Raw genomic sequence first — 24562 nt, 5'->3', positions numbered from 1 at the left:
CTGGTTAGGTAGAAAAACAGATTTGACAAACAGGTGTCATGTAAATCCATTTGGTCCCCGTTAACAGCTGTTTTTCAGCACCCGACTTGACACTGGGATCATTAATGGCAATGAACGTGGATTAATGCCAAAGCTCTTAACAGTGATGAATTTAAGAGTCTGTTTTGATTCAGACATTGTTTCTGAAGGCTATGTCTCTGTCCTGAGTGGGCAGTTCACTTTTAGCAGTCCTGCAGTAATTAAAGATATGAATGGGGGAGACCAAGAGGGCATCTACTAGGTTTTTCCGGTTCCCCTGCTGAAGCATCAGGGATATTAAAACAATCTCTAGCTCCTCAAGAGTGGCCCTGTCAGCTTGTTGAAATGATGGAATGGTAGTTAGGTTATTAGAAGAAAAATTGGCACAAAATGAGGGAGCGGATGCTCTGGCAGCAACCACAAGCAGCCAGCATCTCAGTGTCTTAATCTCTGCCCTCAGGCTGCTCTCTGTGATACAGATGACACCTTGTCAGTGAAGATGATGTGCTGGGTCACCCCTGATCCAGTGGGCTAAATTGGCCATGGAGGGAAGGATTGCTACGGTGTAGAGCCAGCAAGCCACATAATCTAATGTTGAGGGGATTTTTTGGTTTGGTTTTTTTGGGGGTTGTTTTTTTTGTGTGTGTGTTTTTTGGGGGTTTTTTTTTTGGTTTATTTTTTTATGTATCTCATCATTTGAGTCTTTTTTTTTAACGTATGTCATCATTACTGATAGTAGGTGCCAAGGGATCCCATTCTCATTAGTGTCCCCTAGACTCAGCTATCTCTGTACAATTGTGCTTTCAAGAAATAGTCCTAAGCTTTCACAAGGATTGCTTTGCTTCTTTCTGGAAAGTTTTACATGTAGTTTCTCTTTTGTCTTACTTCTTGAGTACAGGAGAAGGGGAGATGGGGGAAGGAAGAAGGCAGATCCTCTGAGAGCCACTGTGTTGGCAAAGAGAAATTAGTAAAAGCCCTACAGCTGTTAGCAGTCAAGAGGTCTTAGTGCAGAGCAGTAATGTCCATTGGGTGAAGATGAAAGCTGGGAGAAGAAAAGGGAATTTATCTTTAGAAGAGATCATTTGCAAAGGATCAAGCATATTTGGCTGGGTTTTGTATGGGCCCAACAAGCTCTGTGACAACTGAACTATCAGGCAGGTGTGGTATATAATTTTGTTCCTCTGTGGAGCCTTCAACTGCACTGCAGAGATCAGATCCACAGAATCTATAAAATAGGTGTTTTTCCCCATTGTTATCTCTCTGCTGTTCTGTTCACTTGTTCATTTTGTCTGCATTGGCTCTAGTCCTACGCCAGCTGCCAAAGCTGGGTGAGGATACTATTGCAAGTGTCATTGCTGCAACAGTTCATGACTCCTGAAAATCCCAACAGTGAGACTTGGATTCCTGCTCTCAGGTGTCTGAGAGCCTGGGTTTGCACTGAAATCAAAGGAAGTGAATTTTAGGAAGGAGCCCAGCTGTGTTTGAAGAAATTAGTGCTCTCTCTGTGGCCTGAACTTGTCTGTCGAACCGCCAGAATGTTGGCAGCTCAGTCAAGTCCCTATGTTGTGATAGAAGAGTATTTTAAAGAAAAGCCTAAATTATGCTTGGTTTTCCCCTAACTCTGCAGGAGTTAGTAGATTGACAGAGCTGTCAATGGATGGTGGAATTTAGTTTGGAGAAGTTTTAATGACTTACTCAAGTTAATGCAGGCAGTGAGTGACAAAACCTGTCCCCTGGAGCTTTGCATCAGTGTATGGCACCTATGCCTTGAGTGAGAGCTTCTAGCCATCTTCAGCCAATAAAGCATTTAAAGAATATGATCAATGTAATTCAACTTCAGTCCCAACAAAATAAAGAAAGGGCTTAAACATTTTGTGCAATTAGAAGAGAGCTTGGCCTGTGCCTAAACCTTTAGCTAAAAGCAAGAACTTGATGCTAATAGGGCAATTAACCTAAGAAAACAGGTATTAGTGTTTGGCTTTGTGGTTTCCTAAAAAATTGGCTGATTAGCAATGGAAATTGTGGGGCTCTTAGTGGTAAAGGTGGTTTTGGTAAAGGAAAAAGCCAAGGAATAAACTTGTTATTCTTTATTAAACATGACCCTAGCTGTAATTTTCGGCTGAAGTAGCAATTGTGTATGGATTTCTTAAAGAAGGGATCCAACAGAGTGAACAGATGAAGGGCATAATTTAAAACTGAACTCAATACAAACAACACAGAGAATAAATGAAGTGAAAAGTCAAGCCAATTTATGAAAGAAAATAGTTGACCAAGCCCAGGGCAGAGCTGGGAGCTTAACTCAACTTCTACCTTTTCTTTCAAAATAACATGTAAGCATTTTCCCCAGTTATTTTAAGCTCTGGGTCAGGGATTTTTCAACCCCCCTAGTAGGGAGGTTGTTTGACAGATTGGGTTTTACATAAAAGAATGGGAATTGAGAAGAAATAATGCAGTGATTTTCAAGAGGTTTAAGTGTCATGTAGGTGCCTACTGCTCCATGAAAGTCTTGAAAGTTGTTCCCATGAAGTGGGACTCAAGTGAGTCAGTCATGGTTTTTCTGTTTCTTGGCAATGTTAAGGGGGTGGTTGGTTGGATGGTTGGCTTGGTTTGGCTTAAGTGTTGTCTTTGTATGGAAATGCAGTTTCTAAGGCCTGGAGAAGTCACAATTTCTGCAGGTGAACTTGTGACCTGCAGAACTTATACAAAATGGAGAGCGTTTGCAAGACAAGATATTTGTACATGAAATGCAATGTAAAAGTTTGGACCAAATCCTAGAGTCTCTCACTCAGGCAAGATTCCTGCTAAAATAGATAGGAATTTTAGCCATTTATGAGTGTGATAAATGCTCTTGTCTGCTGATCCGTGTTGAAAGCACTTCACAAGGGATAATCAAACTTCTTGCTGGTGGTATAAAATGTGCCTTTAATAGAACTTTCTCCTTCCCTTCCGTAAGTAGGGAAAGTGCTAAAGTTAATACAGGCATATTAATGTGAATTATGCTTTCAAGGAAATGAAACACATGAAACTAAATACTTTGTCTTCACACAGGTTATAGCTGTGAGACAGGGGAATTGCACAGGGCTGTTTTCTTCTCACCATTCTTGGATTTTTTCTTTTTTTCACATGTAAAATATGATTTTCATCTGGTTGTGCAGATTCTGAGCTCTTCCAAGTCCTCCGGTGGGCATTCACTCCTGAACAATCATCAAATGGAGAAATTCTAATTAAAGCCAAGTTTTTTGAAAGTGGCAGGTGGTTCTGAAATGCCTGAATTCTGCCATGATCAGCTTCTGACATTGCTGCATACAGGCCATTTGCCCCCTCTCCCTGGTGGAAAGATGGGGGGATGCTTGAAAATTCATGCATCATTAGTGCTCTTTCTTGAAACTGAAACATCCAAAAATCATCAGCACTTCTGGATTTTCTAGCCAGTAATTAGTTGAAACTACTGTCCTTAATTATCAGTAATGCAAGAGGGAGGAAGGAGGACAGAGTGATGTATTTTTACTTTTGTTCAGTATTTAAAATTATTTCTTTTCTGTGAGTACAAATCCTTCTTAATCGGGATCTGTCATTTGTCTCCCAGATCAGATAATTTTTTGTTCCGAAGTTCTTTTTCCCTGCAAAAGTGTGCTTGTTTTGAACTTGGATGTAGGATGTACATCTGGAGATCAGATACGCTAAGAATTTACAGGGGGTGAAAGTGTTCAAAATTTGATCTCCTTTTGCAGCAGAAAAAAACTTTTTGAAGCAGCATTTTAATTTCCACAACAAAGTAGGCAGTTTTGCCACTGCTGTCTCTTTTTGAATTGTGCTTTTTTTTTCCTTTTCTTTTCTTATGGCAGCAATAAACAATGTGCTTTAAACTGGGTCTCTCCAGACTGCTTTTCCTTTTTAAAGAGCGTAGGCAACTAATCGGCAGCAACCAGCCACATAGCTGGAGTGTTTTCCATTCTAGGCAATATCATACTAATTTGATACACACATGGATGCTTCACACAATCTGCAGATTCATCGCTGGCATCTTGCATTAGTCATCTGACAGATTGCCAAGTGTTTCATACTCCTTTCATGTGACTTTATTACAAAACACACACACACAGACACACGCACTGCCTTGTTTCTGCCAGTAGCCAGTTTAGTGAGAATTCACTGCAGTTCTGTTTACAGCAGCCATGGAGAGAAACCTGCACTTATTTGCCACTATCCTATGTTTTAAAATGCAGAAGTCCCGGGTTGTGTTGTGCCGCTCTCATCTTATATAATGACATTAAGCAGCAACTTGCAGAAAAAAATAGACTCAATGAAGAATGTAATAGCATTGGTTTTTGTTCATTATACTTATGCTATTAATTAAATGCTGATTTTTTTTTCTGCTTTGTGCCAATTGACATCATCCTCTGCATCTAGTGCACATGAAAAATGCGTAGTCTCCTAACTTGTCTTTTCTTTTTAATCTCCTTTTCCACTTTCTAGTAACGGCACAGCTAACAAGATGAATGGAGCTTTGGATCATTCAGACCAACCAGACCCAGATGCCATTAAGATGTTTGTTGGACAGATTCCCCGTTCGTGGTCAGAAAAAGAATTAAAAGAACTTTTTGAGCCTTATGGAGCTGTCTACCAGATTAATGTTCTCCGAGACAGAAGTCAGAATCCTCCCCAAAGTAAAGGTACAGTAGTTATGCTCTCTTTGCTTTCAGTTTGCTTGTTTTCCCGATGATCTCTCTTGCCCTCAGCATTTCCAAAGAGGTTTTCATCTGGGCTCTCTGTTTTGTTGTATGCTGTGTTGAGCTATGCAGCAGTCCTAAGAGGAGAGGACTTCTGAATCCTATTGGATATTGCCTTCCTCCTCTTCTTAAACTGAAGTTTAATTGTCTGTTATCTGGAAGCATTCATTCCAACTTCAAAAAATAAGAATAATTGCTCTCCTTGTTTAAATTATCATTGCCAAAAATGTGGAAACCTGAGCAGTTGCTTCCCAGGATTAGCTCATGAAAAATATAATTTTCTATTTCCTTTCGTTTCCTCTCTCTGCACCCCAGGTGGAAATTATTTTAAGGATGCAAAAGGGAAAAATTATAGTGGTGGGATCTTGCCACATCATTGCTGCAGAAACAATAAAAATTACAAATAGTCTATCCTATCCTTTTTCCAAAATCTGATTTATTTTCTGCAGTCATGTTAAAGGATTGATTTTTGGCACTGATATTGTTCTAAATGAAAGGGTTAGTTTTCCTTCCTGCATTTTTTCTGTGCACGTGTAAAGTATTTGTCCCTGACTGTATTGCTTCCTTTCACTATATATATATCTGGGCTTATTTAAGCATGTGAGAGTTTTGTGCATTATAGCTGTTTAAGTGTGACACGTACTTGTATGTAAACTGAGTACTTTGTTTCACAGAATGTATTTTCCTCCCTACCTAGCTGTATATTGTCATTCAGGTTTGGTACATGAAAGCATTGCTACCATTAAAAATAATTAGGGTTGCTCAGAGGCAGAACTCAATGTGCATGTGTCCCTGGCTGTAAGGTTGCTAGACAGTTATTCCTTCTTACTACACTCCTGCCACTCTAAAAACCTTCAGAGCACACATGCCATGGAGAATATCACAGAATGATTTTGTGGGCTCGCAGCAATGTTAACAGTACAAAAACAGCCCTTGTTGGAGATGAGAGGTGGCTGTTGTTGTGGGAGCACACAGCACAGCCTCAGCTGCTCCTGAGCTTTTGGGCGAAGCACTGCCAAGGCTCAGCATATCTCCCTTGCCCTTGTACTGGGCAGAGGATCCTCTCAGCGCCTCCTTTTTGCTGCCCAGTTTAAGCAGTCAGGTGCTTTGAGTGACCATGGTTTATTTTGGGTTGCTTGCATCTCTCACTTCTGGTTAAAAGACTTGGTGCATTGGTCTCACACCAGTGTCAGGGAGAGGGTCCAGCTCACTGTACCTTCCTGCTAATCAAGTGTCTGTACCAAATAACTCTTTCCCCTTCTCCGTCCCTGGAAGTATTCAAGGCTATGTTGTGTGAACAACCTGCTGTAGTGAAAAGTGTTCTTGTCCATGGCAAGAGGGTTGGAACTAGTTGCTCTTTAAGGTCCATTCCAGCCTAAAGCATTGCATGATTCGGTGATTCAGAAGCAGAAAGTATTTCTGGTTGCAGTGTTACATTGTAGTCCTGCTTCCAGCCCACCCTTCCTCCCCATTTCCCAGGATTGATGTATTGTAGTATGTACCCCTCTACTGTGCTGGCACAGAGCACTCACCAAATATCTTTTTCTTGTAATGCTGGATAGGAGAGCATTAAGAGGTCAAACAGCTGGATTTTCTGCAGTCCAGGCTGCTATGGATGAGCAAACTCCTCCTTAGTTTAAACCACTAAAATGCTTATCTTCAAGACTTATCCATTTGGAAGGAGCTGATTCCTGGGTCACAGCAATGCCTTCCCACTAAGCAGCAAATGAAGTGAGAATGATATTGTGGTTAGACAGAAGAAACCCATTGATACCCATTTCTGGGAATCACTGTACCTGTCCATCAGGCAGCTGGAAGGCATAAGGATGAAGCATAGACCATGCAAATCATTGTAGACTAATTATTAATGTTTGTAGTCCCCATATACAGTATTCTTTTTGCAAGGTGGCTGGGTTTTGGGGATGCTTTTTTGCTTGGACTCTTTTCAGCCATGCAGAGATTATGCTTGCCACTTCAGGCATTATGTGTTAATTAATGAGTAAATGAAATTAATCCTGAAGACAGGCAGAATAACCTTCAGACTTACTTTTCTCTGGCACCAGGAGCAAGCTCCTCTGGTGGTCAGCTTTTCACTCAGAAGCTTTGGAGGAGTGTATCTCCATGCTGTCTCTATCCTTCCTCCTGGCTGAACCTGCCAGCAAGGTTGCTAGAAACCTCTTGAGTTTTTGTGGATATCTCTTGACTAGGAATGATCTTTATTTTTCTTAATCCAGTTGCACAAAGGATTCTGCTAAGAGATTGTTAAGAATGCTAGAAACAAACAAACTGATAAATTGCCCTGAGAAACATCCTACAGTCTCATTTTCATCACAATGCTGAGAAATACTTCACCTATACTAGCTAATTTGCATTTGAAAAAGAAACTTGAGTTTTTACTTTTTGTTTGGACATCACAGAATCACAGAATATCCTGAGCTGGAAGGAACCCACAAGGATCATGAAGTCCAAGTCCTGGCACTGTACAGGACAACACCAAAAATCATGTGTCTGAGGGGGAGTGAAATTCCATGTTCCTCTTCTGTGTAAAGACCCACACAAGAAAAAACCCCATTTTTAATTAATTTGAGCTGGGTGGTTTTACATTGTGCCAGGGTTTTTCTGCCTGCCGACCCTTTGTATCACCTCCAGTTTTGTAGGATTGTCCATCAAGGGGACCTCATGATTGGGTGAGGTAAACAAAGTCCATTTCTCATTTCATTGCTTGGTTGGGATTGTGTGTCAGGCAGAACATTCACAGCCTGGTGTCACACAAAAGTTTTTTTCTGAATATGCTGCAAGCCATGAGTTGCAATAACAGGAATGCAAGTTGGTGTTACTACATCACACAGGGGGAAGCAGTTAGGTTTTGCTCTTTAAAGAAAAGCATTTTGATTTTTGAAAGATTTCTCTCTTCTCAGACAAGGGTTGTGTATTTCTGTGAGCTTGGCCAAAGGGGCTCCTCTAATTTGGACCGAGTTTTTCTCTGATGAACTGTTTATGAAGCTGCAATCTGAGTCTCTCCCAATTCTGTCAAAAATAACCATCGGCTGCTTCTCTCTCTCCTGCTGTTATTCAGACTGTCTTTCATACCCTCCAACGACAGACGGCCTAGTTCATGTCTTTCCTCCTCTTTTATATTGCTTGCCAGCTCTGCAAAGCTGAGGCTGGAAGAGGACAGGTAGAAAGCCAAGTTTACTTCACTCTGGAAAACCAGAGGAAAGCCATCTTAATTCCACAGATATATTGATACTACTGCAAACGTTGAAGCTTGGCTTTATTAATTGGGAGCTTCAAGAATGGCTGCATTCTAGGAAATTCCTCATCCTTTCCAGTGCTTGCATTTCTCTGCTTCTCTTGGATCTGTGAAAAAGCTCAGCCAAGTAATTTGACTTTATTTTTATCTCCTGGGTTTTTTTGGTTTTTGGTGGTGGTTTTTTTTTGTTTGTTTGTTTGTTTGTTTGTTTGTTTGTTTTTCTTTTGGTGAGGCTTTTTCCTCTTTCTGCAGCAAGAGGAATTCAGGGGATTAGGTAAAAATAATAAATAACTTAATTAATTAATTAATTAACACGGCAGGAAAATCTTTACCACTCAAATAAATGGCACTTTTGGCTTCTGGGGGCTAAGGGGATTCAAAGTCTGGGCAGATCAGCCCTCTCTGTTTCCAATCCAGCTTGCTCCCTTTATATGATTTATTCTGGGTGGATAGATTACTTTTTTTCCAGGGTAGTTGTTAAAAAGAGCTTCTCTAATACCTCAAATGCAGCAAACTCTGTGTGAAGGCAACATATACTGCCATCAAGATCTCTCTTCCTCCCTACTGTTTTCCTAAGCTGGAAAGATTTCCTTGGCTACTTTGGTTTTGAAGTCCAAGTGCTGAAGCAAGCAGATGGCACAGAGCTACTTTTACCTTTTGAAATGCAGCAGAAGTGTCTTGGGCCAGATCCACTATGTCCTTTTGGCATCTTGCCTCTGTTTCAATACCTGATAATTTTTGTAGACATCAAGGTCACCTAAACCAGCTTTTTGAGCCTGAATCTCTTTGCACTGCCATGGGAATCCACACTGCAGAAAGCAGGGAGAGGCACCTGACAGTCAGTGTAACAACTGACTCCGTGTTTGGTTGCAGCCTTTTACAGATCCTTTATCAGATTAGAGGGAGGCTGCTGGGTGAACAAGGATGTGCTGCAGTTAAAGGCCACTGTTTATTATTATTATCCTATTTAACATGGTAATTTAAGTCTACTGGGAAGCAAGCAAAGGAATCTGATAATGAGGCATTCATCTGCTGCATACAGGAGAGGCCAGGTGGGCAAGGAGGCATATAGGGATATATAGTTACATATGTATAGAGAGAGATGTATCTAGGAGGCAGAAGTTACCTGGCTTGCTTGAGCAGCATTTCAGCCTCATTTTAGCCCTTCCAAAATAGTCTGGTGCAGGCAGGGAGGATGATTCCTCTGCTCCAGCAGGTCCCTTTCACAGTGCCCAGTACAGTAGGAAAAAAGGGATCTTGGACAGTCCTGCACAGCAGCAGAGCTGTGGCACTCAGTTTGTCACACATGGCCATCCTGAGTGTCCTAACCTGCAGCAAAGACCAGCTGCTCCTTCTTCCTTGACTGCCTCTGTGGCACCACACAGCTAGTTGCATCCTCTGCTCCTTCAGGCAGTTTCAATACATTGTGTTTGGCAAAACTGTTTTAGATACTCTTTAAAAGCTCCCTTCAGACAGAACTCCAGGAGTCAGGGTTTCTCTGTGCTTTGGGTCTTATTCTTTGTTTTTAAAGCTCTCACAGGCCTGTGTGAAGTGTGTTTAGCTTTTGAGATCAGAGGAGTTGCACCATGAGCACATTTGCAGTTGAAATGGCAGGACATGTGCCCACAGCCATCGTGCATGTGTGTGTTAAGACTAAATTTTGGTGATGATGGCTGACAGATATTTTGTTACTATGCAGACTTGAAATCTTTTGCTGCAATGTGTTTAAAAGTGTCTTGCATGTTACTTTTTAGCAGGTGCATTGTCCACTATAAGAAGTTTCACACAACAAAGACTGGTATAAGCCATATGTCATTAAAAACAAGTACAATGGGGTAGAAGAGCGAATGCTGAAATTGAGCTTATAACTTGAAGTTTCTGACTGTAGGGCATTTAAATTTCAACTTTAAGGAATCTTAAATCTATAATTTTAAATAGGTTGTAAATAGCATTATAGAATATATTCCAAATGTGAGCTGATTTTTAGAAAAGGTAATTCTTACTCGACAAATCTGATGGAGTTTTTCAAGAAGTTTCTGTGAAACTGGACAGGTGTGAAATCATCTATATAGTCAAGCTGATTTCCCAGGGGCATTTCACACAGTGTCACACAGGAGACTAATCCATGCAGTTGCTGGTGAAGCAGAGAAGGGCCCATTTCCAAATGGGAAAGAGATCTGGGTAGATGATCGAGGGCAGATTAGAATGGGGAAAGGTCACGGGCCAGGGGAAGATAGGGGATGATGATTGGAGAGCAGCAGGGACTGTTATTGGAGATCAATACTTTTTCACTCTCTATGTAAATGGCTTTGGCAGAATGAACCAACAACTTGTTATCCAACTTTTTGGATCATGCAGAAGGGACTAGATGGGGGAGAAGCCCCCTGATAACCTGGAGAAAACAATCAAACACAAAGAGATTCTACTGGGTAAAATGAACCGTGAGCCAGAAGAGTACATTTTATTTTGAGTGAACACATGTGTTGAATGAGTGTATTTTTCAAAGATTTGAGAGCAGGAGAGGATTCAAAGAGTGCAGATATCATAATAGGACTGAGATGATGTTTTGTATCAGTGTGGTCAAAAAGGCACAGAAAATGCGAAGCTGTATAAATGGAAGCATTGAATAGAGCCTTCAAGGAAATACTGTACCACATCAAGAAGGATTTTTTAAAATCGTGTTTAAACTACAGTTACCAATATTTAGTAACATTCTATAGAAAAGGGCAGAGGTCCAGAGAAGAGCAGCATGATTTTGTATGAAGTCAGGAAGGGTTGAGCCACGGTGAAAGGTCTTTGAAGGTTAACTTGTAAAGGGCTTCAAACATTGGCTTACAAGAAAGCTACAAGGGGAAAATCTGAGGAAGAATACAGGACTGGGCATTGGCCAAAGTTCTAAGGGGATACAATCGAAGTTTCTGCAGTATGTTTAAGTGCATACCAAAGGCAGGAATAGATAAGCTCTTTGAATTAATATTAAACCCAGGGACTGCACAGCATAGACTTAAGACTGAGGAACAGCAGGACAACAGAAAAAAATCATGTCAAACTTTCTTCCTCCACTTTTAGAGCAGAGAATGACTTCCAGAAGAAGCAGTGAGAAGAGTTCCAAAAGAAACTTTCTTTTTGCTTGCTTCTATTTAGTGTTTTGAAATAATCCATCTGTAACAGGACGTGACACGACTGCTCCCTGTGTCCAAGTGTAGTTTCACCCCATAAACAGCAAAAGGTGCCAAGCTGTCAGTGACTTTGCTACGTCCAGCATGAGGAGGGCTTAAGATTGGTGTCCCCTGATATTTTTTTATTGCTTTGAAGAGAGGGAGCAGATCAGGATAACATCTCATTGTGTACTTGACTGCAAACCTGTTGCCCATATAAATCAGTCTCACTTGTATGCTCCCCTCATTGACAATGGCAAGAAAGTCAGCCCCTTTGATAGCAAAAATTATCACAGCAAACCCAACCCAATCAGACCGAGCAGAAGTAGTGAAAGATATTTGTGAAGACACTGTAACAGGAGCAAGGGGCTGTGGTTGCAAAATGGGAAGACTAGAGGACTGGGGGAAGAGTTGGGTAGAGGATTTTTTTAGTTGTGGCATTTAAATATAGAGGCAGCACAGAAATCTGTCTTTAGCCTTGTTTCTAAAATTCCTGTATACAGTGCATGAATGACTGGAGCAGAATGAAGCTATTTTTTTTTTAGGCATCTTTTCCCTCCCCGTTTTTATGGTATTTATCACAGTGGGAGCTTGGTCCAGAAATGAGGACTCTAGGTATTGCTGTAAGAAGTTAATAAAAATAACACATCTCTAAGGGATTAAAGTAGATCACTTTGGGGCTCATTGGTGGCAGTTTCATAGCAGCTTAACTATGATTTACAACTGCATATGAATTTTAAAAATTGAACTAAGACTGTATAAGCACATTATTAATTACATCTATGATGAAAAAATGCAATGAATCTTTTTAAATTGATAGAAAATCCATGTACAGACCAGCCATGAGAAGAGCAGGACTTCATATTCCAGTTGTAGTTCTTTCTAATGTTCATGTCTGATAAACACTTGGGGGAAAGCCAAGTTCAGGAAAGGGGTGTTTGATAAAGGAGTTTTGAACTTACTTCAGGCATGCTATAATGTTGACAGTTTCAGCACATCACCCAGCATTTATTTTTAGAATATTTTAGAACAACTTTAAAAAAGAGTCACAAATGTTCATAAAATATAAATGGATAATCTGTTGTTTGTAATGATATCACTTTGTTGGGGAAAAAAGCCACATAGGCAGGCAGTTAAAACAGCCTGAACTTTCAGTAAAATTGAAAAAAAGCAACTAATCAAATTGCTTTGTTGAATGTGAATAATATGCCAAACCTCAGTTTCTCAAATATATAATCTTAAAGGCAGAAAACTGTAATGCGTGGAAAAATCTAAGTCAAGTCATGCACACACTTGCACGCAGGAATTAATCAATAGATATAATACTCATGTATGAAACACAGGCATGTTTTAAGTATTCTCAAGCTTGCTGCTTACATTTAAAATATATACATCTATAAAAGCGCCAGAAACTGTCAGTTTGATATTTATGGTATCCAGCTTCTTTAGTGGCATATTAAAGCTCACATCAATAAGATTCAACCATTTTATGACATTGTGGTGCTGAAATCTTTCCTCTTCCAATTTTCTATTACATTGATAAACATGCACTATTTATCTGTTAATCACATAAAAAATTATGAGAGTTTTTGTTAGACAATGGCTTCAAAACAAACCACACAACCCTTCTCTTGTTATGTAGTGCTTCTTATTCTGTTCAGTTCTAATATCAAGATCATTTGTTCCTATCACATGAGGAGATTTTGCAAAGGATGTGGGGTGGCCTGAAATCCTAACACACTTTGGCAAAGATCTCAAAGGAAGAAAACATTTGACAACAAAGCAGTACCAAAAATGAAGTGTCATTGGGAAGCAGCCTTGTGAGCATGGATTTTGGGTGTACTGCAGCTTCCAAATCTCTCATTTCCACTGCAAAAACTTTGTTTTATCGCTTTTATCTTCTGTTCCTTTCACCCCACTAAAAAAGGGTTTGTGCACATATATGCACAAATAAATAACAGCCTAAACTTAAAACCCACAGTATAAGAAGAGTCTTCATTAAAAGACAGAAGGAGAGACTCCAAGGCAGTAAGAATTTCTGTCACTGCTGAGATGATGTGAGAGACATAAATATTACAATAAAGGGTCACAATAAAAAGCTAAAGACCACATAAAACATTTTAGCATAAATATGTCATCAATTTTGCTAGTTCTTAACATGAAATTTAATCCCCAGGAGGGCCTTGAAAGGATGTCTGCTATTCTTTATAATTTTGAAATGCATTTAAAGCAGATATGTATAGCATATATAGCAGTGTAAATAAATTACTGTTTCATTGTTTCCATCTTCCCTGCACCAGACCTTGTCACCCTGTTCCCTGTTTTTTTTTTTTTTTTTTTGGTTTTTTTTTCCTTTGTGGGAGCAGGATAGCAAGAGGGCAGATTTGGGCTTGTTTTGGGTCTGGCAGGACCCACAACACCCTCAGTGTCAGACTTCAGTGATACAGATGCTACAAAAGGATGTGCTTTGCCAGCTGTAGTATTACTCTTTTTTTAAGACATTGATTTCACAGTGCACTGTAACCATCAGCATATTTCAAAAGAATAGCAAATAGCTCCCTAAGGATAAAGTCTGGTAGTGGCTTCTAAGCCTGGTTTGAGCTTAACTCAAGCCAGTGAGCTGTGGGTGGAAGGCTGTGTATGCCATATAAATCTCCTGGTCCATCTGTCTTGGGAAAGAATGCATTTTCAGGAATCTGTGTCTTTCTAATTGCTTATAAAAGCACGCTGAGACAAGCCAGTGAATAAATTAGATTTGAATGTTTCCAGTAGATCTTTTCAGTTTCTCACTGAACCTAATTACTGTCTAATCTATGCCCATGAGTATGCAGTTTTAAGTGGGACGTTAAGACTTTCACTCTGCAGATTAAACTCTGTGGTGCATAAATTCATTATTATTTGTGGAAGAGAAAACTTCAGTAGTGTCTACTACCTTGTGGTTTTAATTTAAAATAACTACTGCATCCAATTCAGGCATTCTTTTAGAAGACTAAGAAGAGCTGTAAAGAGGTGGAAGATGTTTTCTAATAAACCGTGTCTCTTATTCACCCAACTGAATTGGGAAAATTTATGTTTCAAACAATAATTAAACTCTCCTCTTAGCTCAAGATGTCATGCCTTCAACTGCAATTTTAGGGAGCTGTACCACAATAGGGAGTAGATTAATATAATGTACTGCAGGAAACTTTTTGCTGCAAGGATGAGCGTGGCACTGTAAGGAGCAGGGCTGCTGCTTCAGCCAGACATCTCCAAGTGTTTTGCAAAGGGAGACAAATAGCATCACTCCATTTTTACCAGCTGGAAGAATTGAGATACAGAGGCCTGGGGGGAATTTTCCCAAAAATTTTGAGTCACTTTGAGCAGGCAGAGAATAATGTCCTCTCTGTGCTGGTGTCATTTTGCCTAAATCAAATCTGCTCCCTTCATTTTCAGTGCATGAATCCCTGAGCTGGTTGACACAAAAATTTTGTTATGTTAACACTGCCCAGGTGAGATCTGCATTAGTTTATTCACATATTAATCGGATCTGATGAGAACTGCAGTTAGAAAACAAGTGTGGAGCAGACCCAAAGGCATCAGCTCTCACTCTTTCTATGCTTCCCCTAATTAATACAATGAGTCTTAAACAACAATCTTCCTTTATTATTTGCAGATCATGGGATATAAAAATCATTGTAGATTTAAAATGGACTATATTAACCCAAGTAATTCCACCAGGACTTGAGTTTCTGTAGTGAAAAGTGTTGTGTTGTCTCTGGCTCAATTAGATTTTTCTCAGTGTCAATTTTAATTCACTTCACCAGAGTGTGGGGGAACTCTCAGTGGAAGGGAAAATGTTGCTTCTGAATGACAGCCTCCTGTAGCCCACATTTTATTTAAGAGTTTTAAAATGCTTTGCAGTCCCACGTTCTCCCTTGAACGTCTCCTATTGTGTGCCATAAGAGCTGAACAAAATCGCTTGAAGTTTCTTAATGTGACAGGCATCTGAGTCTGAGCAGGAGGATGGAAATGGGGAAAGCAGAGTCCTTGGTCCCTCTTTTTGTTTAATACTAAAAAATAAAAAGAAAAAGAAGTCTTGATGAGCCTTGGTGGCCAAATAACCTTTTGTCAAATCTTTCCCACTCTTCCAAACACCTGCCCATGCATAAAGAGAAGAAAAATGTAGACAGCAGGGTATCCTTTTGCAGTGCTGAGCTCAGGACAGAGACTGAGTGGCCTCAGAAGTTCTTTTTTCCCCCTTTATATTTGGTATTTCCCACCTCCCATGGCTGTCAGCACTTCAGTGTGCATTGCTTGGTTATTCTTTGCTTGGTGCAGAGTAACCCAAAATTACTCTCTTCTCTATTTCAAAGGGTAAGGTTGGATAGATCTTTAACTTGAGCATGCTTCCCATCGTGAGAGAAAGACAGGAAGTAGAGCTTATGATAGAACTGTCAAGGAAGGGCTCAAGACAAAGGCCTGCAATATTCACTGTAGATAGGCAGGGCTTTCCAAAATGCTCTTTTCCATCATGTTCAGCAGTTTTCCTATCTCTACAATCGTCCTTCCCATATTTCATTAAACTCTTGAGACTTTCAATTTATGGGTAGTTGTGCACACACACACTGAAGTTTTACTTTGTGTTTGAGTGGGTTTTGAGCTGTTTGCTGGGTTTTTTTTGGCTGACACCTCCCTTTTACCAGTTTTGTAAGCGATTGACAGTGCTTTACAGTAGCTACCTATAGGAAAAGGGCTGGGACTGTCACCAAAACCAGTATATTGGATCAGTGGATGTGAACCTCTTTTCTGATTCAGACAGAAAATTATGCCAATGTGTGGTGCTCAAGTTCCCCATAGTGATTATTATTAATGCAAGCTTGTGTATGAGAGGTAAATATGAAGTTGTCTCCATGGAGAACACCTTCATGTTTTTCAGAAGGACTGTGCAGAACTCTCTATGAAAATTCAGGTTTCCAAATGTGTCATCTCCCAGCCATTTTGTTTCTAACAGTTTTAGCTTTCCTTCCCAGTTAGAATGTGATGCCTTTCTGCGCTGAGTTACTTGCTGGTTCTCACTTGGACATATATTGAGTTGAAAGGTGCTGTGTGGAAGTAGGAAATTATTACTATTACTATGACTATGACTATTATTATTATTATTATTATTATTATTATTATTATTATTATCATCATCATCATCATCATTTAGATGCTGCAGTTTAAGTAGTTAAAAAGAAATCCCAAAACTAAAGGTCACTGTAGCTTGTAGGTTTACACATGCACAGTACAAGTAACCTTCAGAAATTTCCTCATGACAAGATAAATGCAGCAATTATATTTAAATGAGTGCCAGAGAAATTTTCACTGTAAACTGCATTAGCTGGAGAGTGTGCACTGTAAGAGGATTTAATTGAATTAATGTTGCTTACTATCAAAAGCTCCATCTAGTGTATTGCCAGGTCTCCTTATTACTAAGAATAATATTTGGCTCATAAAGACCCCTGCTCAACTAAGCACACAGTCCTGATGACTTCAGCAAGTGATTAAAATTAAGGCATTTCTTTCATTGCTTTGCTGAACAGGAACAGGCTGGAAGCTGAGAACATTGGTTTGTTTACAGAGCATGGAATCTCTGAGCCTTTTAACAAGGCTCTGTATGGAGATTCCTCTTACCAGTGGTTTTCTAAGTGTCTAAGGGAGGTGTGATTTTGGCATGGGTGTCCTTCCCATCTTGAGTGTACCTGGTTTGGGTCATGGCTGCACCAGAGATGGAACTGAGCATTATCTGGGTGTTCACCAGGAGCTCAGGGTGATCTGCTGGAGTTTGGAAACCTTCCACAAACAACAGCAGTGATGGCAGAGGGATTTCATTGAATAATCCTGGTGGTATTTTTAATGCTGTTATTAATGCAAGACTCTCACTCTCACATTATACGGATGTGCCACAATGAGATCCAGAGAGGTATTTTGTGTGACTTCCTACATGAAAGCAGAAATGCAAATGAGCTGCATTTACATATCCATATGATATAAACAGAAAACTCAGATGCGTGGAAACGCAGGGACATAGCCAGAGACATGCTTCAAACCAGGGATAAAAAAAAGCCATAGTTTTCCAACACTTATGTTTTAACCATTAAGGAGAAAATGTGATATATTGGATGTTTTTGCAGAATATTTTTGAATGTCAAAATTCCCATTGAAGCCTGTGTCTCCTTTATGTTTGATATTATTTCATTTTCCTTTCACATGCATTCTCTAAAAATCTAATACATGAAACTAGAAAAAAACCCTTTTATTCTCCATTCATTCAGCAACAAAAGCAACAAAGAAAGAGGGTTTGAACTAATCTTTTATGAAAATTGGGAAACAGTAGAATAGTTTCTACAACAACTTTCTTTATTGTTGGCTGAATCAAATGGCAAAAGTTTTTATTCACCTACGCATCTTATATTTTAACAAGCCACTTGTCACTCCTGAACTTCACCCACCCGTATTTCTGCATGCGGGTGGCATTCTGGTACAGTCAGTGAGGCACATGCCATTCAAAGGAGTTACAATCTCCTCTTTGTTTTTGTGGCGTTGTTTTGGGGAAGAAAGAGTAATTGCCCGTGTTAACTGATGTTCATTACACGGAATTGTTTAGCTCTCTTAAAAAATCATTGATCTGCTTTTTCCCCGTGAAAGTATTCAAGGTCTCAGTTCACAAAAGAGAAATCAGCATGTAAAGCAGCAGTGTGGCAATCTGTGCTGCAAGGAGCAGAGTGCCACGTTCTATTCAGAAATGTGAGCAGAGTTTGCTATCTTCAAAAAAAAAAAAAAAAGACAAATATTTTGTAAGGATAAGAAACATTATTACTGTTGTAGTCAGATATGATTTTGGGGAACAGCCTGTTTAAGAGTAGGCATTTTGTCTCATACATTTGTATGTAGTGTTCATGATTGGACATTCGTTAGGTAACATCTGGAATGAGCTGTTCCTCTTCCTCCTTAAGTTTCATGGTTTTGTTTTGTATTTGAGAAGGATATTACAAAGGTAATTTGTTGTCTCATTCCCATTGGTATGGTCATGGTTTTAACTTTTGAATTACTCCCTGAAAATAGGAGGAAGCGGGGGGAAAACACAATTTGGGTATTTTTAATAAGGAATAGGCAGTATTTAGGTCTCATAGCCAGTGCCCATGGTACGTTGTGTTCATGCAGCAAGTCAAAAGTGCAGCTGCAGACAAGGGTCCATGAGCCACAGATAACAAAGGCACCCAAAATCTGGGGCTCCAGCCTTGTCCACATGCTCTTATTATCATTTACTGTTTGTATTGCAGATGCACGTAACAGATTGTACAATATGCTGTACAAACAGATTGGTAGAATGATCTTTGTCCTGAAACACTGATGGCAGAGCTGAACAAAAAGTATTGACAGTGTGCCTGCACTGAGAGCTGCACGGCCCAGACGCCACTGTTTTGGACTCATGTCCTCAACAAAAGGGCTTTGTGCATCTTTGGTGAAGCAAAGGTCTGTTCTTGCTGATCTTACTGTGAAGGGCTGAAATTTTAAATAAGAATTAAAAGAAAATAGCACAAAGATCATTAGAGAGCGAGTAGGAGAAGGGAATGTGCCTACTTCTCGCTTTTTTTTTCTTTCTTCTCATCTAACAGCATTTCTTCTACACTTGACAGATCAAGTGTGTCAAAGGAGCAAACTTTCAGACTTTTGGCAGTTGCTCCCAGTATTAGAACAAAGCCCAGCAAAAAAAAAAAAAGCTGGGGCATCCAGAGCTGAGGCTTTGGTGGCCTGACTGGGAGGGGCACTGCTCATGGAAACTCTGATGCTTTGGAAATGATAGGGAGAGCAAGCCTGCAAACTCTTGGCTTGCTCTCACAGGGCTACCCAGACAGGAAAAATCCTAATACTTAATGTCTTTTTCATCATCCAGGGCATGCAAAGAGATCATCCACTTATGCCCCGCGTGATTAAGAAAACCAAGAATTGCTCACTTATTTATTGAAGTAGCTAATGTGCATTTCAAAGTGCCTCAGTCTTGGCTTGTGGGGGAAGGAGGAGTGAACATTAAGATTAATTTCAATGAAAATATTTTGTGGGAATAGTTTGTTCAGTGAATCTAGATCATCAGCAGCTGGTAGAATAATTATATAAGCCCATTTATATGCTTTATTAAATCAATAAACCACATGAAAATGGAGGTGGTTTATGTTGTGCACACAGCTTTCAGAGGATCTTTGCTTAGGGGACGAGAAATGATTTTGCCGTTTAGAAACACTTTTGTTAGTCCTTCATGTGAAAGAGCTCTCTCACTAAAATTATTTAAAAAACCATTTTTCAACTCTGAAGTATTGCTGATATTTTGGCAGTGGCTGTGGCCAGTAGTCCAAAGGATGGGAATTTCTGAGCACTAGGTATTTAAACAACTGGTGTTGACTTTGCAGTTAAAGAAGTTTTATGACTGGATCAGACATAACACTTGACCCACGTTTCTGGTTTGTGGTAAGGCTGTACAGGAACATGCCAGGATCCAGGGCTCAGCATCCCTAGCTGCCCATGGTTGAGCCACTGTGGCCTTTGTCAAAAAGAGTTGGTCTCTAGATCAGGTGAGAGATTTTGAGTTCCAGGATGCAAAAGTCTCAGGTTTGTAAACCTAACTTGAATGAAAAAAACCCTGCTGGTTCATCCAGCCTGTTGTCTGCCAAATCTATGCTTGTTCTGTTTAGTGCATTCCTAAAAGTTTTGTCCAAATTTATTTGGAAGTGGATCATAGGATACTCTTTCCAACTCTTACCCCCCTCCCTCCCTCCCAACCCAGAGATTAAATGTTTTATTATTGTACTGTAAACACACAGAGTCCTAACATTTTTTTGGTATTTTGGTCCCCCAATTTTATTTATTTTCTGTTGTATAATCTCTCTTCTGTGCTAATATTGATGAAGTGGAGGGACGCATTTTCTGTCATGTAAAATAGTACTGGGGATAAACTCTGCCTAGGATTTTGGCTGACCCCATCATCAGGCTTAGCTCAAAAATTAATTTGTCATTACCCAGGTGCTACGCACTAAGCTTTATTGGCATAGAGGAGCACCACATCCTGTATGTTCTTTGGAAGGAAAAAAAGTGATCATATAATCACTGAGACAGTAAACAGTCATTTCCAATCTAGTAATATTTTATATGAACTGGCACTGTATGTTGTATATCATCCATCTTGCTAATCCTTGTTCCACATTGCCTCCCACTTGAGGCCAAGAACATTACAGCTGTGCCAGAGAGTGGGTGGAAAAATAGCCTTATTATTAACCTAAGTTGAAAACATAATGGCTTTTTGAATGTCTTCATTCACAGATGCAGTAGTATTAAAATATTAATACCCTTAAGTGTAGAGAAACAGAACTTTAATTTTAAATCCATTGTCCATGTGTGTTGCAAAAGGGAAAGCCTTGAAAGTGTTGTGAATTCCCTGTATCTTTTATGTTTTATCCTTTAAATGTCAATATTCTGTAAGAAAGGAGCCAGAGTATTCAGCGTAGGTTTTGAGCAATCACTAACATTGCCTTACAGTAAAAGAAAAAGAGTTTTTCCAGTTTTCTCTTTGTCTTAAAAGACTGGTAATAACTGAGTGGATATTGAAACACACATAATGACTTTTTAGCACCATGATCAATCAGGGCTGCATTGCCAGTGTCAGTGTTTGTTTAAATCTCATCCCTAGAGGGATCAGAAATATTCAAGATGCATGTGTTTTCTGGGAGGACCCATCACAAAGGGCAGAGGAGAAAACTGCAGTCCTCATCTGATTAATCTCCAGAGCACCCCAGGATACCTGATTTACAACCAGAAATGAGGGACCTGGCAGTGAAAAAGGAGTAAATTTGCAGCACAGCATCACTGAAAAGGCACAGAAAAAGAGATGATGCTCTTCTTTAGTTATAGTCATGGTTTGCCTTTCCTAACTCTGCAATTTACTTCTGTGTATCTCTTCCCAGGTAAAATATGAATCTTCCATGAACCTCTTTAGGAGGTGTAACAATTGCTCTTGAAGAGTATTCAGAGAAAAAAAAACCGAAATAAGTCTTGATTGTACTAATTTATGACTAGCATGAAAAAATGTCCCCTATTTTAAAAAGGAAAATAAAAGGATTAAAACTTCCAGTGTGTCAAACCATGTGTTGTAAATTAGCTTAATTGTTTTAGAATTCAGAAGTGTTTCATCATTTTAAATTGGGCTTGTCTGATACTTAGTTCCACATTTTTTATAACTCTGCAGGACTAATATGTAGCCTGTTGTTGCACATGAAAAGCTTTTTTATCCTAATTTTTAAGACTGATGGAATGAGAGGAGGTTGACAAGTAATCGCTTAGTTATCTCTGTGTCAAAGCTTATGATATGCTTTATAGTGAAAATGTGCAATATGCTGTTCCAGAAATAATTTTGCTCTACATTATAGTTTATCTTTATGGCATACAAAATGCAAAAGTGAGTAATGCAGAAGTCTGATAGACTATTTCAAATTGCTTGGAATTATCTTTAAGTTTTACCTAGTAAATCTTAGCAGGAGACAAAATATCATACAAGATAGGAGCCCCAGTATTAACAGCACTGAGCTCCAAGCACATCCTTATTTCCCCATATCCTATTTCATGTGGGAAAAGAAACTTCACCTTTTTAGGGCATTATTTTGTGGTTTCTCTGTTGATCCGCTGTACTCTGTGGATCAACAGAGAAAGTCATCTATGAGTAGGGCTTTTTGTGAAAAGACCAACTGATGCTTGTTCCCAGTAAGAACTAGTGGTTGCAAGGCTTGTTTGACAATCTAACCTGTAACCCACCATTTCTCAGCTCCCATCCAGGAAAACTTTGCATTGTTTGTGCTCAGCAGAGATATTTTACACAATAACAACACGTTGAATAAACAACGAGGTCACGTTGTAAAGTTAACTAAAGGACCTCTGGTATAAAATACGGTTCCTTAGAGGTTTTATTTTGTATTTTTTTTTAGCTTGCAGTTAAGACTGGGGACTTTGTTCTGAAGCTCTTTGAGTTTTTGGCAGTGAAACTGTGCATCCATGATATTTTGTTGGAAGTTTTCCTGTGGCTGCCATGGTGACCTGCAGAGAACCCCGTGCAGAATCCTGCTTCTCCAAATGTGATTAGATACATTCAGGAGCCACATGCTATTGATGCCAAGGAACACTGAATAGTTTCATCTACTTTGCAGACAAGCTTCAATGTAAGCCCTCCTGCCACTGGCTGCTCAAGGCCACCTTTGACAGCCGCAGGAGCTAACACATCACTGTTTAGGCACTTGTTTTGTTCCTTTTCTCTATTTTGCCTTCTCCCTCTGATTAAGTTGCCAATCATCCAGCTTCTTTCTCTTCTTGTCCTGATAAGTTGCCAATCATGTCATACAGCCTGTACCTCTAGAGTCAAGTATTTCTCTTGTCATAACTTGGAAAAAGGCTGCTGCAGATGTATTTTAAATCTTGGTCTGATTAAATACCACATTTTGAGCTTTGGAGAGCCGCAGGATCTATAGATCATGGTACTCTTGTTTGGACTTCTCTGAACTGGTATTAACTAACAGACTTGCAACATATCCTATGGGTCATCCAACAGTCTCAATATTCCCTTCCCTTAATAGATATAAAATATTTGTGAATAGATTTTTTCATCTTTTCTGGGGCATACATGGTGATAGTTGCAAGAAATAAACAGTCAGTTGTACAAAGGCTTCTGGGGAGAATAACATATTTATTTTTATGGCATGTGGGGTTTTGTGTTTTGGTCTGATTTTCAAATAATTTATACAAAGATAAGTAGTAGCACTATTTCGTAAGGTCTTCAAGACATAAATAGCAATGGGAAATTAAGCAAAACAGAAAGTGTTTACTGTGAAAAGCATATTTAAAATACTTCTTGTGGGATTTTGAAATAGTTTTTTTGGGGAAATTATGGAAAGTCTGATTCTGGGAAATCTGCAGATAGAACAAGATAAAACTTTGGAAGAATTACGTGTGGAAGTGTAATGCTGTCCTCTGTGGGAAAGGAGCTTAGCTGAATTTTCCTGCCTCTAACAGTTGTATAATTCTATTAAAACTGCTTTCCTAGATATACAAGATAAAACTCTCCCCAGTCTTAATACTTTGCTAGTTCACTTTCCAGTCAGAAGGAAAAGTCTGTATGAATCTTCTTAGCTTTTCTCTCTCATTTTGGAAGTACATGTGTTACATGTCTATTCCATATCTCCCTTCATTGATTTTACATTAGTTAATCATCAGACAAAAATTAAGAGGAATAATAACTAGTATAGCAGTCGCTCCCCAGAAGTGCTTTGCTTGCCTCAGTGAGGCTGCTCAAGTAAGGTGAAACATGAGCTATAATTCTTTATCTAGGCACTTTACATTTTTACACTGTTAGTCTGTGCAAAATGAGATTGTGCGCAAGAGGCAAACGAGAGGCAGGTTGGGAAGTGGCTGTGAGATACCTCTCAAATATCTTTGAGCTTAAGCTTTCTGAGCATAGATTCCCCACATGAAGTGTGTTCTTCGTTCTCATTGCTTGTGCTCATTAAGTGCTGCCATTTATTTTTGTGTGCCTGCACAAATATATGGCTTTATTACTAAAGTGGTTTGTTTATCTTTGCTGCTGCTGCATTTATTTTAGCACTCATCTAAACAATTAATTAGGGAAACACTTGAGTACTGAATACACTTCTTCAGATACCACTCAGTTGGGGTTTTTATTTATTTCCAGGAGCATCAAGCATTAAAAAACCCCCATCTTCTGCATTTTTTTCCTAACCACGCCTTTTTCCCTCTTTTTTGAAGTTTCCACAGCAGAGTACATTGCTTTGAAAGATCATGGGCCCTGTTGAGAGTTCAAAGCCAAGTAAAGATGATACTTAAAGTTCAAAGGCTCTGTGGAGCTGCATCTTCATCTGCATAAAATTGTTTCAACTGACTAGAAAGATAGAAAAGTTGGCAGGAATTGCTTCTATTTAGTTTTTATTATTATTATAAAGAAAGCTTAATTGGGGAACAAATGTGTCAGTGCTAACAAGTTCAGGCAAAGTGAAGCTCCTTAGATGAAATACTGCTTGAAGGTGCAATGCAGGAAAGATTTGACATGTTCTGTGACCCTGTGAGAGTGAAGCTGTGAATGCCTAGAAATCAATACAAGATGTGCAAGGGTTCATGATGCTGAAGTTGAGAAAGAGTTGAGAGTGTTTGACTGCATCTTGGGCAAAAGAAGCAGGGACTGTGATGGATTTAGACCCGAGTTCTAAAGATGGGGAAATGTAATTGGGGGGGGGGGGGGGGGGGGGGAAGTGGGAATAAAATAGTTGAAAATTATTTCCATTAAAATAGTGTGTATGTTGTAGCCAAACGTGACTCAGAGTGGAGGCTTTCTTTCC

The 24562-nt window shown here is 39.5% G+C and overlaps 1 protein-coding gene across 3 annotated transcripts in view; it reads left to right on the top strand.

Moving 5' to 3' along the window:
• Nucleotides 1-24562, top strand: part of CELF2 (CUGBP Elav-like family member 2) — a 236303-nt gene that overhangs the window by 106630 nt on the left and 105111 nt on the right. For all 3 annotated transcript variants that reach the window (XM_062491711.1, XM_062491709.1, XM_062491710.1), the window contains exon 2: nt 4495-4691. In XM_062491711.1, the coding sequence (XP_062347695.1) occupies nt 4495-4691 (197 nt within the window). The remainder of the gene's footprint in view (nt 1-4494; nt 4692-24562) is intronic.

The sequence above is a fragment of the Cinclus cinclus genome, chromosome 4 (genome assembly GCF_963662255.1).
Source record: "Cinclus cinclus chromosome 4, bCinCin1.1, whole genome shotgun sequence".
In the NCBI taxonomy this organism is placed as follows: Eukaryota; Metazoa; Chordata; class Aves; order Passeriformes; family Cinclidae; genus Cinclus; species Cinclus cinclus.
This window is presented reverse-complemented; position numbering and strand designations above follow the sequence as displayed.